The 18824-nt window shown below is 27.1% G+C and overlaps 1 protein-coding gene across 3 annotated transcripts; it reads left to right on the plus strand.

Moving 5' to 3' along the window:
* Window positions 1–2649: 2649 nt before the first annotated feature.
* On the plus strand, window positions 2650–18512 carry LOC113798609 (uncharacterized). Of its 3 annotated transcripts, none has more exons than XM_075819446.1 (13): window positions 2650–2682; window positions 15057–15351; window positions 15443–15590; window positions 16003–16015; window positions 16263–16310; window positions 16409–16476; window positions 16539–16606; window positions 16895–16957; window positions 17055–17106; window positions 17648–17666; window positions 17852–17953; window positions 18047–18197; window positions 18264–18512. In XM_075819446.1, the coding sequence occupies exons 1-13, from the start codon at window positions 2665–2667 to the stop codon at window positions 18347–18349; spliced, it is 1131 nt and encodes a 376-aa protein (XP_075675561.1). In that variant the 5' UTR covers window positions 2650–2664; the 3' UTR covers window positions 18350–18512. The 3 variants fall into 3 exon arrangements, with proteins under 3 accessions (XP_075675561.1, XP_075675560.1, XP_075675562.1); XM_075819445.1 differs by lacking the exon at window positions 2650–2682 and adding an exon at window positions 4741–5937; XM_075819447.1 differs by lacking the exons at window positions 2650–2682; window positions 18047–18197; window positions 18264–18512 and adding an exon at window positions 5360–5937 and having other exon boundaries at window positions 17852–17962.
* The last annotated feature ends 312 nt before the right edge of the window (window positions 18513–18824 follow it).

The raw sequence follows: 18824 nt of genomic DNA on the forward strand, positions 1-18824 counted from the left end.
ATTTTTTTTTTGGAAAATCAGAAAAACCAGAAAAACAAAAGAACAAACTGGACTGATGATGGAAATGTGACTCGGTTGTTTTTTAGAGAGTAAAAAAAAGAAAAAGAATTGCATTAACTCTCAAGGGGATTAACAACATCACATCATTATCATCATCATCATCATAATCTTGAAAATCATTGTGAAACAAACAATAGGAAAAAACCAAAAAAATGAAAAAAATCGGTACCACACTAAATTAATGTATGTCATCCATTCTGGATTATGTCAATGATTATAGAATCTTTGTTGTTGTCGTTGTTGTTGTTGTTGTTGATGATGATGATAATGTTTGGCCATTTTCACCCCATTACCATTGTTGTTTTCTTTGTATTCAGATCTTAGATGATAATCGATTCCATTTGATCATCAACATCATCCATTCACAAATGGAATTAATAATAATGGCAACAACAACAACAACAACAAAAAACAAAAAACAAAAAGAAAAGAAAGCAAAAAAAATTAAATAATCGATTCGCAAATAACAAATCTAAATTGAATTTTGATTTTCATGATTCTCTCTCACTCTCTCTTTTATTCGAATCGATTCAGTCGTTTTGTTTTGTTTTGTTTTGTTTGCTGCTCATCGATCCATTTTTTTTCCCAACTAGATGTTCAATTGTTTCTATTTATTGCCATTTTCTATCCAAGAGATCAATCGTTGGCAATAATTAATTATTTTTATTTTTTTGTTGCTTTACAAATGCAATATATTCATTATACTTTACCCAGCATCCAAACAATATGCATAGCAATTGAGATCATATATGATAAATAATAAGGGAGAGGGAATAAGAAAAAAGAAGAAAGCAATAGCTCTCCCTCTCTCTCTTTCTTGAAACATCAAAAATCAAGCACCAAAAAAATTTTCGGGTGCTGATCCAATACATTTTATTGATGAAATGACTGACTTCTTCTTCTGCTTCTTCGTATTCTTTGTGTTGTCGTGTTTCTTACTGATCCGAATTGCTGACTATGTGGTTCGATTTATTTTTTTCTTTTCCTTTCTCTTTTTGCTTTTTTTCCATTTTGGATTCATCTACAACATTCATAATTTAAATGCGAATGTAAAATACCAGAAAAAAAATTGTCAAAATGCTTTTTTTTATATTTTGCTTGCTTACAATGAATCCAATGGCAACAAATCGACAATGAAGATGATGATGATGAAACATTCGACAATTAATTGATTGTCTCGACATACACAGAAGAAGGCAAAAAAAAAAATCCATGAAAGAATAAAGAATGGATAACCGGAAACAAACGAGAATAACAAAATATATTGTACATTCAATCGAATATAATATGGTCGATTCAAGTCAATTCAATTTTCCATCATCATCATTATCATCATCATCGAATTGAATTGCTAGAAAAAAGAGAAACGGAGAGAGAAGAATTGCCAATTCTTTGGTCAATTCAGATTCATTGGATGAGCTCATTGGCATTGTTTTTTTCCCGTTGTTTAGATATATGAATAGTAATTAAATCAAATGAAACAAAAATGAAATAGATGGATTGGTTTTTTTTTTGTCTCATTCGTTTGGTTTTGTTTTGTTCGTTTGCTCGTTCGTTCGTTTTTGGATTTTGGTTCCGATCCAATCCGAATTCGAAATTGTTTTGGATCGATAAAATGAATGCGACACCTCGGCAAAGTCGAAACAAACAACAACAATCTCATTCTTCAAATTATAATGATGATGATGGCCATTGTTTTAGGGCAAGTGAGAGAAAGAGAGAGAGAGAGAGAGAGAGAGAGTGACAAAATGAATGAGTGAATGATTTAAATTAATAATCGATAGATATGTTGTGTGTTCTTGGTGTTCAACGGTGAAATAATGAAAAGAATCGTTTCGTTTTGTCGTTGTTGTTGTTGTTGTTGTTGTTGAAATCGTTCATTGAATCATATAAAGGGAAAACATTGCAAAAAACCAAGTTCATTAGATGATTTAACATCCCAAAAACACACATAACATACATTTTGATCGATGAATATTATTATTATATTTGATAATTCGCTATGATGATTTTCAACAATTAATATAATTCATTCAATGTTATACATTTGGTTTGTTAATTTTTTCAAAAAAAAAATTTTCCTGTTATTGTTATCATTGAGGTTTTTTTTCACACAAATTAAATTATGCAAATTATTCTCGACAAACTAGAAAAAAAAATTGAAATTTCCCTTCAAATAGACTTTATCTCTTTGGATATGAATTTTCTGGTTGTTTTTTTAAAGTTTTGATTGGCCAACACCAAAAAAAAAGTTTGTCATATTAAAAAAAATTCATAATTCAAATTCGATTAATGAGAAACGAAAAACACAATCATAATTCAACATCCGTATCGAATGTCATATGTGTGTGTGTGTTCATAAATTCATATAGTGATTTGTTTATCATCATCATGTAATAAATTTTGTCGATTAACTTCAATTTTGACTTTTTCAAAATTGATATTATTTATGTTCGAAATCATATTATGTTACCACCAGTAAAAACAAAACAAAAATATCATAACTTTAACCGGATATTGATTATTTATGATGAAAAATGAGCCGGGTCATTTGTCATCAAACATTATCATCTAAAATTGTTGTTGTTGTTTTTCTGTGAATTCATGTTTCTCAAATATACGGTAATTATATCACTACCATCATAATCATTTTTAATCGACTTTGCATCCAAATAATTGGATGGTTCGGTTGGTTTGCAGAGTTTTCAGACTAATCTAATTCCAATAACATTCAATTGTATCGATTTTTTGGTTGGGTTTTGAATTGAAACTTTATGTTTTGTACACGTCCGATAGTGTGATAATAACGTGATTTGTATGTTGATGATTATGATTATTATGAGAAAAACTATTTGAATATTCCAATTGTAATACTACAAACAAACAAACAAACAACAAGTGAACATACACACACACAGACAATTGACAATCTTTTTTTTTGCATGTGTGTGTGGAATTTGAAAAATCTTTTTTAAAAAAAAAAACTTTACATCATTCCATATGATGGATGTATGAATGAATAAAGTAAACCTCCAAAAAAACAACGACAATAACAATTGAAAATGAAAATCCTGCTTTTAGTTTTTAGATTGGTGATGATGATGATGATGATGATGGAAAAGAGAATCTCCTCATCTAATTCATTCGATATTCATGTGATGTGATGATAACCGACAGAATTACATTAAGTCATTTTTTTAATATATCCATGAATGGAATTTTTACTTTGGTTTAGTTAGGTTTTTTTTCTCTCGCAAAAATCGCAAATTCAAATCACACTCAAATCATATTCAATAAGTTAGGTTTGTTGGAAAAATTTTAAATCGGAAATTTCTTCTTTTTTCTTCTTAGCTCGTAACTTGTGCTGTAACACTGTATTAACATTGTTATCATATTATATTGTTGAGATTTTGAATAAAAAAATTATTATTATTCAATTTTTGGTTTTTCTTTCATTTTCAAAAGTAGGGCCACGATTTCCATTTATTAAGCTAATCACTTTTAATCTTTTTGATTTGATCACTCATATCATATATTTTTTACGAATGATTCGTTTTACAAGGAAAACACATATTTCCCCAAAGAAAACTTCGTTATTACAATGAAATATTCAAATTTTTTTCGGTTGTTTTGATTATTGGTTATGTCGAATGTTGATGATTATAATCATATGCAAAACAAATTTCAAAAAATCAATTGAATTTTAATAAAGAAAATATGAATTGAATTGAATGGAATGAATATTAAACAACATTGACAAGAATTTTTTCTTTTTCTTATTTTTTTATGAGAGAATAATGGGTGTGTAATGGGCACATAAGAATTAAAATTCAAAACAGCTTTACGGCATCAGCAAGAAAGAAAGAGAGAGAGAGAATTCTTGGTATAAAGTTTTCGGAAACATTTCCATCTTCCAGACGAGACGAATATATTGGTTGTAGGCATCACCGAAAAAAAACAAACTTTTTTTTGTTTTGTTTTGTTTTGTTTGTTATGAAATTCATTTCATTTTATTGCTTGCTTATTTCGGATAAACTTTGATAACTAGAATTGGCTGGTAGTAGGCGTTCCAATATTGAGGATATTGAAAAAAAAATTTGAAAACCAGAAACCAGAAAAAAAATTTAAATTCAATTCAAATATAGTCGAATATTGTGAATATCATCATCATCATCATTCGATCGATCGATCAATCGATTGTTGTTGCCATTCAAAACGGAAATTAAATCAATTACAAGTTGAAAATCAAAAAAAAAAAAAAATTTCAACACTTTCATCATGTTTTGGTTATATGATTGGAAACAAAAATTTGTCATTCAATTGCTTTTGATTATTTTTAATTATCTTAATCATTTTTTCGAAAATATTCGAATGCAGTTGTGTAATACAAACAGATTGAGATGGTCAAAGTTATTCTTTTCTTATTGTTTCTATTTCAATCCATTCTGTGTTTTCTTCTACATTGGTTTTATTCTTAAGCTTTCGTTTAGTTATTGATCATTGTGAAATTTTCAATTTCGTCTTGGCGCCAAAATGGAAAAGAAATGCGCAAATATAAAAATAAAACACAAATCCAAGAATCCTAGACTTTAGAAAATCTTTGGTTTTTCACTTTTTGTTGTTGTTGTTGTTGTTGTTGTTAAAGACATCAAGATGCAATAAAGATTTTTTTTTTATTTTAACTTTGTTGAATATTATCATATCTGGGAGTTAACACAATATCGAATGGAAAATAGCTAAATTGGTAACAACCCAAAAAACCATTACGAACAGAGATGAAATTCAACTGAAAGAATAAGTCCCACCGATCACATAGTGAAGAACAAAATAATGAAAATAAAAACCCGGCAACTTACAAAAAGAGCTAACCGAAAGACTTGCGCAGTTCATTTATTCATCACTGGCTGTAAAAAAAAATGTAAAGTTTTTTTGTTTAGTTTGAAAATCGTTTCATTTGACTTGATCATCAACATTGTCATTTTGAAGTTTGTCGAGAGAGAAAGAAAGAAACAAAATAATTTCCGACCAAAAAAAAACAAGAGAAGAATTTTCCCGGGTTTCCTTTCCTTTCTTCGTCTACACTACCATTCAACAAATCTATCCAACGTAACCCGGGTGATTGTCATATGTAACAATCATCATGATCAAAAAAATAAATGACAATTCTTTACTCATCAAACAAAACAATGAAAAAAAAATCTGAATGAAATATACAAAACAGCAGCTTTCAATCAAATGTCATCACAAAAATGATATTCTTAAAGTTTGAACTTATCGAAAACAATGAATGATATTCGATAGGTGTTTTTTTTCTTTTGTTTTCCATTGAATATTCAATGAAATTAATGATTAAATCATCATCATCATCATCATTATAATCATCATCATTAGAATTTGATTCGCTGAATAATAAACTGATTGATATATGTAAATCATTTGCATTTGAATTCAATAAATGATCATGATCAATTCAATTCAAAGATTCAATTGTTTGATTAAATTATAAATGAAACTGATTGAATAATGAATCATAAATGAAATGAATGAATGTTTCCACCATTCACTCTATCCACGAATAACGACACACAAACACAAACGAAAAAAAAACATTCAAATTGCGATCCATTTTTTCCCAGGTTTTTGCAGTTTTTTTTTAAAAAATTGTGTAACTAAAGTGAACGTCATCGTGTAACCAACAGGAAAAAAGTTTTCATTAATTCAATTTTTTTTTCTCTCGAAAGTGTATTGGATTTTGTTCACGGTGTGTGTGTGTGTGTGTATGTGTGTTTACCGCAATCGATTTTTGGTTCTTTTTCATCGACCATCATCATAATGATGAATGAATGAATGAACGAATCGATTCATTCAAAAAGTCAGGTAATTTCATTTTCATTCAATCATTTTTTTTTCTCTGCCACTTTTTTTTCCAACCGTTAATTGATTGATTGAATGAAAAAAAAAATTTAATCAAAAATTTAATAAAACAATTCATGTGTTTTTTTCATTTTTTGGATCGACAAACAAATGAAACAAACGAATAGAAAAATCGAATCAGTTCAAATTCATTGTGAAAAATTTTTGATGAAAAAACAAACTGATATAGTAAAAAAAGGTTAGGTAATTGTTTCCATTGTTTGGAATTTATAAACAGAAATCATCAACAACAACAACAGCAGTAGGTCTTTTTGATCCTGCTGCTTTTTCAATTGCTTTTAAAAAAAAAACAAAATATAAAATGAAAAAAAAAATGAAAATAATCAAATGGTTACCACCAGTGAAACAGAAAGAGAGAAAAAAAATGAATATTAAAAATATTGGCCAGAAACAAAAACTCTGAAGAAGAATAAGAATAAGAATTTCAATGAATTCGGTTGTGGTTGTTGAAAGTCAATTGAGAAACAATGATGGTGATGATCATCATCAACAACAGTACCATTTCCACTATGGAGAATAATATCATTTTGGGTTTTGTCTTTGGTGATGGTGGTAGTGATGGTTATTTTCTGGAATTTTTTTTTTTTTTTTTTTGTTTTCCATAGTGAGCCATCAAAAAACTCACTTTGGTTCATTCACTTACTTTCGAGCTCGAACTGGCATTTTGTTCAATAGCTAGCTATTTTGCATAATGGGTGTAAACGGATGAAAAATATCACGTTATTTATGAAAAGAATTTATTTAAAATACTTTAAAAGAAATGAATAAAAATGAATCAGTCTGGTTTTTGACTCTCACTTGACAAGTCGTATTTTTGTATGTTTTTACAAGCCAGTAGGATTATTTCACCGAAACCTCACAATTACCCTTGGTCCATTTCATCATTTCAGATGAATTTTTCATCAGGATTTCCAATCCATCAGCTAAGATATCATGATTCTTTTTTTTAATAAAATAAACTACACTTTCCCAAATGAGTTTTTTTTTCTTCTCTCCCTTTTCTTTTTCTTTCTATTTTTTTTTCTCTTTTCTTTTTTTTTCTTAGAAAACAGCTATCCAAGTGGGGGGAAGAATGTGTCAGAAAAAAAAATCCAATATTTCCCAATACCTATCCATTTTTTTAAAAAAAATAATTATTCGATACCAACTTATGCATGAAAAACAATTTCCACGTTGGATAAAACCACGTGGCCAACAAACTCAAAACCCATCATCACCAACTCATAAAAAAGTTATTTTATATTAACATAAAATTTTGGTGACACATTTGACATTCAAATGACATTCATTCATAAACATTTTTTACAAATACAAATAACCAAATCTATTCATCTCACCAACTTCACTACCAAAATCGACAGTCATTGCTGACTCATAGTCACATTAATCTACAGTGAATTTCCTTTTATCTTGTGCTCAATTCAATAAGTTCCATAACACAAAAAAAAAAAAAATCAAATTAAACCACCTCATCAGCTTCACTGTTTATTTTGATGATCATTGTTGACTCATAAGTCACACTCATCTACAGTGAATTTCGTTTTTATCTTGTGCTTAATTCAGTATATTCTGAAAAAAAAGAATTTTAAACCGATGAATCGCTGAGAAATGCATCAAGCAATTGATAGATTTATGACCTTATTGAATATTCCATTTGGATCTTAATTAAAATGCCCTTGTTAACAATGTTAAGATCATGATGATCAACAGCAAACAGAGAGGTGAAAATGAAAACAACTAAGGGCAAATTTACTATCAAATTTTTTTTACATGTCCCATATGGAGAACCGAATAAACAAAAAAAAAAAAAAAAAAAAAAAAACAATCGATTGTTTACTACCTGTTTTCTCCAAAGTGAATTAATTAATCAAAATACCCATTTCAATTTCATTGAATAATCCACTATCATTGAACCAAGATGTATCAACATCATCATCATAATGGTCAAAATCTAAATTTTATCTTTAAAATATATTCAAGAAATTATCAAATTATTTCAGAATCTATACTTGATTATAAATTTTAATAATAATCTATCGAATTCAATGTCAACATTAAAGTATCCGAAATGACTAAAGAACATCATAATTTTGATTTCTTCCATCATATCATTGTAACCGATGGTTTAACATCATAATATTATTTGTCAAGAATATGGTTGGACAACTCGATAATGAAGGAAATGGTATTGAACAATTGAAACTGTTATAAAAAAAAAAAAAAAAAAATCGAATGCATATTTCATGTATGAATACATCGAATGATATCGATGAGTAATTTTATCTCAAACATTTCAAAATTTTTTATTGAAAGTTGTCAAAATAAACTATACGATGACGAAATTCAAATTAACCATAATAAACATGGTGGACAAATATGAATATCGAATACAATAAAAATTATTACCAATATTGGCTGAAGATATTTCATAAATTATGTTTAGGAAATTTTAAATCATTTTCAGATGTATCCATGACTAACAATGATTCAAAATCAGACAATCGACAAAAATAATCGGATATGATTCGTATATGTGGTTTTTTTTTAACGAAGATGAAATATTTGATTCATCACTTTTTTTATTCCAGAAATTATGTGACACATGTTGCAAAAAAAAAAAAAAAAAAAAAAAAAAAAAACGAATTTTAAATCCGATCAATCAGATGACATTTCACAAATGGGGGGGATGAAGGTTGGCAACTATTATTTGCTGTTTTTATTTCTTTGAAGTTTTTACATTATCAATATGATTGCTGTGCTTGAAATTTGTTATTACTATCGATAATGATCAACAGTAATATTTGAATGAGAAAACAATTATTATCAACGACAATCAAATCTATTGATTGGTTCGCAAATCTTTCCCAGAATTACTTCAAGAATATTTTCTATATTGCAATTAAAACAACAACAAAAAAATCGCAACAAGATTCGGATACATTCTCAACCGCCTATTAGCCGTTGAACAAAAAAAAAATATTCGGTGTTGATCAAACATATCAGATTCAATGATTATCAATCAAACGGATGACGATGTAAATTGCAAAATAATAATAATAATAATAACAATCAAAACAACAAATTTACTGTCATTTATTTTGTCATCGTTCATAATGTTGTCAAACAACAACCACAACAAGTGATTCAAGCTGATCAGATCAACACCAATATCAATCAATTAATGATTGATGCATGATAATAATAATAATAATAATAATAAAATATCATTCGTTCCACCAAACAACAATCACAGCATAATACATTAAATTATCTAAATGCAAATTATCTACGTGAAGATGAACATTTAGCACGTGTAATAACATCATCAAACGCCTTTTCTAAATCAAGGAAAATATGAACAACAAATCAAAATATTTGAAAACAAAGTTCCGAGAAAAAAATCATTGCATTCGTACATACATTATAAAATATGTAATTCGAAATGATTTTCAAATTTTCAAAGTGATTCGAGTATTATTACTCCATCATTATTCAACAACAAAACAAAATGAAAATGAAAATATGGCAATAAAATGATGATGGCTAAACTGTTATTAATCAGATTCAATTACAACATTAATCACAAAAATCCACAAAAAAAATGATTCAACAAATTCATCATCAACAGCAATTTGAACTTTTAAAAAATATGGTGGTACGACAATCAAAATTCTGGTTGCACATGAATTTATTTATTCGGTTACATAAGAAGCATCCAAAATTGTAATCCAACATTAACTGCACCAACCAATTATGTTGTGTTTTCTTTATCAAATGGGAAAGAAACATCTCTCTTCCAGATAATATGGCCATTAAGCAAAATTATTTGTTGAACATACATTACAATAACAAAAATTAGAATGAAATATTGTAAACATAATTCTGGTGATATTGTTTTGTTTTCGGTTGCTATGTGGTTAATTCAATTGGTTAAATTAAATCAGTTTACACCTCTGAAAGATCTGTTTATCTAATAAGAACAACTATCACTACAGGTGCTTCAAAATTATCAAATGTAGACACACATTTTGAATGTGATTTTGGTGAATATAATAGAACACAATGTTGTTCATCATCAATTATTTCAAGTTATCAATTCAAAAATTCACAAAACAATTATCATTGATTGATACGAAATCTGATCAACAATAATAACTATTACATCATCAATCATATGATCCATAAAAAAAAATCATACCCAGAAAAAGTAACCAAAACATAAATTTAATGATCAAATTTATTATTCTTCCCATAATCCGAATCTATTGTCAAATATTCGAAATTTATTTATCCCCTTTCAACTATTGTCAAATAACAATCAGAATCTTGAAAATGTTGTGGTTTTACAAAAAACTTGATGAACATGATCTTGTTATCTGTTTTGGTGGCATTTACAGCATTTGAACATTGTAATCAAACTCATGCACCAACTTTACAACAGATAACAAATTATCATCTCAATGTGTATTACATAATATGGAGAGCATAACTTGAAAAAAAAATCATTTGTTTTTTTTTTAATAACATCAGAAAATATTTGGATGGAATATTATGTCAAAATTTGCCGATCACAATCCGATGCAACCGAAAAACTGAAAAAAGGGTGTTAGAAGTTTTAACCGATGATAAATCAACTATCACAAACAAGTTGCCCAAATATTATCAAATTTAACTGTCTATTCTTGAATGTGTTTAGGATAACCTTATTGTGAAACAATGTTGTTCATTATCAATAACAATCAATTTCAATCCACTATGGTGCTAATGTAAAATGCAATAAGTGCATCAATTGTCGAAAATTTGTGGAAAAATACCTTTGAAGAATATTATTTAAGTTGGTTGATATCGCACCTAATGCTCAAGTCCCATAAAACCAATCATTAAATTGACATTGTTTAAACACCCGATATTGCATCGACTTTTTGTCTAATGTAATGAATCTAATCATAAATTTTGATGCATAAAATACAAAATCATTAAAAGATTCCGTGACATTCCTCAAGATCTATCAATGCCGAAGAACTATTTATTTTTTTTTTTCTAACGGGCAATAAATACCCAAGAAACCACTAACGAACCATTTATTTTCTAACGGGCAAGAAGCATATAAATTAATTTGAAAAAAATGAAGAAAAAGATAAAGTACAAATTGTTAAACTTTTTTAAACCAACGATTTCAAATGAATTTAATTCAATTCACCATCAAGATGGCAACAAAAACAAATTGTTTTGCAATTTAAAAATAATTACGATCTGTTAAGTGAAAAAAAAATATTATTCAACATTCATAACAAAAACACAAACAAAAACAAACATTTAAATAAGCTATAGAATGTTAATATTTCATCTATGCATAATAACGATAATTAGTAATAACTTAGAAAAAAAAATAATTTCTCAATTGAATTTGCAGTTTAGAAAAAAAGATAACCTTTTAGCTTTTAACACGAAGAATCAATAGATAGATTAATAATCAAAATTTAAGTCGTTAGTCTTTTTAAATCTTTATTTTATTCAATTAAGTTTAAATTTTTTAGATTTTCTTTAAAAAAAGATAGCAATATTGATTAGATTAACAAATCATTAATTAGATTAATAAAATTGTTGGTAGTCAGTAATCTAGAAAGTTGTTAAGTTAAGCTAGATGAAAAGTTATTTAAAAAAAAAAAAAAAAAAAAAAAAAAATAAACACACACACAAAAAAAAATACAAATAAAAAAAAAAAAATATATTGAAAAAAAAAAAAAAAAAAATATCAAAAAAATATTGAAAAAATATCAAAAAATATTGAAAAAATATCAAAAAATATTGAAAAAATATCAAAAAATATTGAAAAAATATCAAAAAAATATTGAAAAAAAAAATATCAAAAAATATTGAAAAAATATCAAAAAATATTGAAAAAATATCAAAAAAATATTGAAAAAAAAAATATCAAAAAAAAATTGAAAAAAATATTATTATAAAAATTGAAAGAATCAACCAGTACTATTCATGATAAAAATATGAACATCAAAATAACATTTCTTTCTTTTTAACGATAAAAAAAAAAATAACAAATACATCCATAACAATTATTATAAAAAATTATTAATACATAATTTCTTATTCAACATACAAATGTAATATCATTTATTTCTGTCATTTAAACAAAAACAAAAAAATTATTGTATAATATCCAAAACACTATTGTAATAATCAAAATTTCCCCTAATCTACAATTTTAAAGCGTGGGGATGTAAACGGATGAAAAATATCACGTTATTTATGAAAAGAATTTATTTAAAATACTTTAAAAGAAATGAATAAAAATGAATCAGTCTGGTTTTTGACTCTCACTTGACAAGTCGTATTTTTGTATGTTTTTACATGGGCATATGTTTTTTGCCATCATACAGCCAAAAAAATATACGAAGAACAACCATTATCATCAAAAAAAAAAAGATGATACTATGGATTTTTTTTTTCATCTCCTTTCATGTTTAAAGGTTTTTTTGCCATTCTACTTCTTTATTTTCAATTTTACAAATCCTTAGTAACCTTAGTTTGTTGTTCCAAAAACCTTTGTGTCGAAAGTTTCATACTAATGCATTTTTCATCTTTTTTTTTCTTTTACCCATCATTTTGAATTGAATTTAAATTTGAATTGAATCGTTCGACATTGTTCTTTTTCTCTGGGTTAGCTTCATTAAAGAGCTTAATATTTTTTGTGGTTTGGCTTGTTTGATCGATGGAACCAAAAAAAGTTTGATCTGCTGTCCATTTGACATCAAGAGTTTTTGGAATTTTTTTTTTTGAAAACAAAAAAAATTTAATCAATTTTGTTTTACTCATTCCAAATTTGTTGGATGTCAATGTCGTTTCCCTTGTTCAAAACAAATTTTCATAATGTTTTTCAAAATATTTATGTAAATTGCATCAAATGAATGTGTCATGAAAATTTTCTTTTCAGAAAATTTTTCCCTGAAAAAATAACATAATAACAACAGCAACGGACATTCAAACAAAAGTGGAAAAACTAATTATAAGGCAAAATAACAAAAAAAAGACAACCCAACAAACTACTATAGCCAAAAAAACAAACAAACAAGAATAATGATGCGAATTTAGATCGATGTTTTACATTTCATATTGGTCTATATATAAAAAAAATAAAGGTTATAAATGACTAATAAGCAGCAATGTTTTTTTCTTCTATTATTTGGATCCATTTTCCAATTCAGGTGTCCAATTTGTTTTTTTTTTTCGTTCGATGAATCAATTTTGGTTTAGTTTTGGTTTCATTTCATTTGACACAAACAACCCAATGACATTCAATGTATTAATAATAATTTAATTAGGTCCCTTGGATTTTTTCGTTTTTTTGTTTCTCTATTGGATTCATGAAGAATGTTATAACATCATGTTTTTCTTTTGGCCAAACGAAAGAAAGAAAGAAATCTCTGCATGTTTATTTTTATAATAAAAGATGACTGAAACTTGGGACTTTGTCAAGAAAAAAAAGAGAGAATAAAAAATTTATTTCCAATTAAAAGCCAAGTCAAAATCCCAAAAACCAGAAAATGAAAATGATACAGTTACATCCAGGTATATTTATCAAGGGTTTTTTGTTGTTGTTGTTGTTGTTGTTCAATGAGAAAATGTCCACTTGTAATGTGAAATAAGAAAAATGTCTTTCTCACTCTGTCTATATTAAATTATGTGTTTGACATGTGTTTTATTACAACAGCAACAACTTTATTTTGGCTTTTCAGCCAAACAAACAAAAAAACATTCTTGAAGAGAATATAAACATGAAAGAAAGAAAAAACAATATTTATTCTTTCAACCAATATAACCAATTAAACGATAAAGTTAAGTGTTTAAGTTGTTGTTCGTTCGTTCGTTGATGTTCATATATGAAGAATTTTTTTTAAGTTAGTTAGTTAGGTGACAAGTTTGTTTAACACACAAGCTTTATTCGAATCATAATAAATAAATTGAAACATGCAATCAAAGGATTACTGGAGAGAAAGTGAGAAGCAAAAATTCAATAAATTATTTGGGTGGTCAATACACACACACACACACATTTGAAATATGATTCTTTTCATAATTGGCTTTTTTCTTTCACAAGAATTTCAGCTAAGAATTATTTTTTTTGGTCATTTACCTAATTAGTGAATTTCTTCCCTTGTTGTTTTCGTGGTTCGAATATTGAATAACCAGAAAAAAAAGTTATTAAATTTTAGGGATGGTTACGAATTGCTAAAAAAAACAGACAACAGCAAAAACTTATTAACAAGATTAAATTAGATATGACTTTTGCTACCTGACACGAGCCACGAAAGCAGCAGCAGCTACCCAAGTGGAACGATTCGAATCAAGTTAATGAATTATTGAATCAAAAACATAAAAACATAAAGAAAAAATGTGACTGAGACATAATATTGAAAAATCATTTAGCCTGGAAAAAAATATATCGAATGATCATCGCACGATAACGATAATAACGATAATAATCATAAAATAGTTATGACAGACAGAATGTAAACGTTTTGGCAATGATAAAATTGAATAAGAAGAAAAAAAAATCAATTCAATCATTGTAAATGGAAATCGAATCTATCCGTGTGTGTGTGTATTCACCGTACATTTTCCCCTGATCCATTGGATTCTCATCATATTTGACAAATGAAAATACAAAAAATCAAAAACAAAAAAAATCAAAAACAACACGCCTTAATACAGCAGAAACAGCAAAAATTATTAAAACATGATGATAAATCCATTGAGATTCTTTTTTTTTCGTTTTCAATCAACTAAATGTTTTTTTTTGTATTGCTAAAAATTTTCATTTCCATTTCGAGAGTTTGCTTTTACGTTTTTGTTTTTCATACAGTGAATAAAAACTGAAAAAAAGTTGTGTGTGTGTGTTTTTGGTGTGATCTTCAATGATTTGATTTTGATTCGTTCGTTGAAAACAAAATGATTATTGAAAATTGAATTGACTAATTTCTCTTTCTTTCTTTTTATTGTTTTCAATTGTTTATACACACACACTTATGTTTGAATCACCACAGAAAACATCGAATCTACTTGAGAATTTGAACTGTATCTTGAAAACAAGAATAAATATGTTGCTCATACCGGGCATTAAAATGAATAGACAATATTCAGAAGCAAAGTTTGCCCATCATCATCATCATCATCATCATCACCATAATCATCATTATAGACATAATCATAACAGGATTATGAAAAGCCATTCAACAACAACAACAACATCAACAAAACCAATGTTATGGAAGCTTAGTTTGATTTGCTCAAAATTGTTTACATTTAAATTATTAATCATACATTTTATATTCAATTTTGGTAAGTGAGATTGAAAATATTTTTTTTTTTTTTTTTGTTTCTTTTGATTGCTAACTTTTAAATCATTCAATTTCGTTATCATATTGATCAGATCTTTGCTATAGTCTACGTTTAGTGATGCTGGAAGTGCCATCACCATCATATGCTGGCGAATCAATCGAATTAAACTGTATCTATGAATTGGAACAGGATAAACTTTATTCAGTTAAATGGTATAAAAATGATGTTGAATTCTATAGGTAAGATACCAAACAAACGGCTTTCTAAGCTAAATTGTTCGCTTGCTATTTCCAATTTATGTGCGCTTGCTCTTCTTCGACATTGTCGAAAAACTGCTTGTAGAAAATTAATTAAAATATCAGCTTAATTAATGATTGATAACTGATTCTTGATGTTGTTCATTTCTTGATTCTGTCATTATTCACCTATTCCGTTTTTTTGTTTTTGTTTTGCATGCTTGAATCATGTTTTTCTTGTTTACATTGAACCGGATAAATTATTCAAGCAAACATTGCTACAATCTTTTCATCTTCAATTTTTTCATTCATTTTCTTTATTTTTTTTTCTGGTTGAATCAAATTCTTTCATCCATGAATTGGCCGGTCGAATCTTCGATTTTCTACAAACTTTACTTGGATTCCGTGAACATAGATATGTGCCTAAGGTAGGAATTGAAAAGCAAAAGCAAAAGAGAAAGAAAGAAAAAAATTGAATAAATTATAAGATTCACTAGACTAATAAGACCATGACTGAAATTTCTTTTTTTCTTTTTCGTTTTACATCAATATTTTATGCTGACAACAATAACAACAACGACCAATGGACACATTCATTTTGCTTGATTAAAAAAAAAAATTGGAATGTTCATTTCATCGATTTATTGCTTATTTTATTTTATGTTTATTATGAAGGATTGGCCGCCAGGTCAATTTTTGCCAATTAATGGAATTTCAGTTGATGTAAGTAAAACAAAAAATGAATGTATGAATCAATGAATCAATTATCGAAAATAAAATAAAATGATTCTATTCAATCAAAACAAATGAAACGAAAACAGTTAGCCAAATCGGGAATGAATTCCGTATTCCTAAAATTTATCGATATTAATACGGCTGGTCTTTACAGGTAACCAATCATTTTACATAATATGAATGTTTCATTTTGTTTCATTCGTTCGAATCAAAAAGATGTGAAGTATCAGCTGAAGCTCCATCATTTGTTACGGCTGAAGGTGAAAAAGAATTACAAGTAACAGGTAAGGTTTGAATTTTATTTTTTAATTTATTGAAAACATTTATAATTAAAAGTGGAATTCCACTTTTAATTAATAAGGATAATTATGATAGTTGTATTAGATAGGTAAAATTATAGTGTGAAAGTTTTCGGCTTGATTGTTGGAAATTATTAGATCATTATCAGATAGAACGATAAAAGCACACAGGTGCAAACCAAAAAATATCTTTATTAATTTTAAGTTATTAATGATATTATCGGGCATGATTAATCATTCTTTCATTCATTTTTTTTTCTTCCAAATAATCAGTATTGCCATCGAGTGGTCCACGAATCATCGGTGTAAAGCCATCATATAAGATTGGCGATGAAGGTAAGTCTAATAATCAATCAATTCAACCCAAAAAACTACCTAGAATTTAAAAAAAAATAATAATTTCAATTTCTCCAAAAAACAAACAAACAAACAGTGAATATAACCTGTGTATCGGCCAAAAGTAAACCATCATCAACATTACGATGGTAAGTTTGAGAATTATTATTCAATAAAAAGAAAGATCCTTGTTGTTGAAAATGAAAATATATTCATCACATTCACAACAACAACAGTTAATTATTTACCGGATCATCCTTATCAATTGAAAACGATGATGATGATATTGATGATGAAAACAATCGAGTAGAGAATAAACAAAACAAACAAACAACTCTCAAAATGATAATAATAATATAAAGGCAAAACATACACCTTTCCTGTCGATTGAATGAATAAATATCGTTTTAGTTAATGTTTTGTTTAGTTTAGTTTAGTTCAATTCAATTTAATTTAGTTCATTTTGTATTAGTTTAATGTTGTTTGAAATAGGTCCCCGAAGATCCAAAACGTACATTATAGTTTTTCAATTTTATTACCCCCGAAAAAAAATGTGTCTGATATTTTCTAATTAATCATTCTCCATGTTCATCCAAATACCGGTTTTTTTTACCTTGATCCAAATTCATTTCCGATTGGTCGTCAACAACAACATTGATGAAATAATAATAATCAACATTATTAACCCAGGCACATCAATAATAAAGAGGTAATTTATCTCTCGATTTAATGTTTGTTTAATGTATTCTATTGATCAATATTTTTTTTACCTATATTTTCTGTTTATTTATCATGTTTGTTCATTGTTTCACATATTCTGTCTTGTTTTTTTTAAATGGCTTTATTTATTACATTGAACAAAAAAACAAAATCTATATGATGACAAAAAAATAGGTTAAAAATGATGAATATCATATAATAAATGCATCGCATATTGTTGATGATGAAAATCTTGAAACAAGCAGTATTCAATTACGATTTATTGCACTTGATGAGGTAGGCTGAAAGTCGAAATGATTAATAATGAATTCTTTTTTGAAAAAAAAAATGATGATAATAAACCAAATACAAATACATGTTTTTTTTAAGCATTTTAAATCTGGTATTATACGTGTAAAATGTACATCAACAGTTATTCGTATGCATACAATGAGCAATGAAATTATTTTACGTACAGAAATTCCAATGACATCGGATAAATATCTTGATAATTTTTTTAGTGAAAATCTAAATCAAATACGTAAGTAATCACTAAATGACTAAATAAGTAAACATGATCATAATCTGTTTTCTCTGCGAAAAACAGCGAATGATGGCCATGGACAATCATTACAATCATCATCATTGGTTATCATCATCATTATGACAATCGCCGTAGTTATTAATTTCTAGATTTTTTCATCAAATCAATCAATCAATCAATTCTGTTGTTACATTTTGTTGTTTTGTGTCCTATTCCTGTGCAAAATGAATTTCCTTCAATCGTCGATACAAATTTTGAATTAATTAAAATAAAATGAAATAAAAACAGAAAAATTTTCTTTTAAAAATTTCATTGTTGTTGTTCATTGATTTTTCATTGATCTTAATAAATTATTTTTTGGGATTCAAGTTTAGTTCAAGGATATTATTGTCATCAATATTGGCAGCATACAAAAAATTTGAATACAATAAAAAAAACCGATAAAAATATGAATCCAGAATCAGTTGCGGAAATCAATTCATTAGAGATAAACGAACGAAAACTTATTCAAATGTAATCTTTGTTCGTTGAATGAAATAGGCAACCTATTTTTTTTCGGGATACAAACATCAAACTTGAGACGATGTTTTATTCGTTGCTCGTGTTTTGTTGCATTTCTGGTAT

Source organism: Dermatophagoides pteronyssinus, unplaced genomic scaffold (genome assembly GCF_027571235.1).
Source record: "Dermatophagoides pteronyssinus isolate colony J.1.1.1.1 unplaced genomic scaffold, Derpt_VIB-CSIC_2022.12 sq0004, whole genome shotgun sequence".
Classification (NCBI taxonomy): Eukaryota; Metazoa; Arthropoda; class Arachnida; order Sarcoptiformes; family Pyroglyphidae; genus Dermatophagoides; species Dermatophagoides pteronyssinus.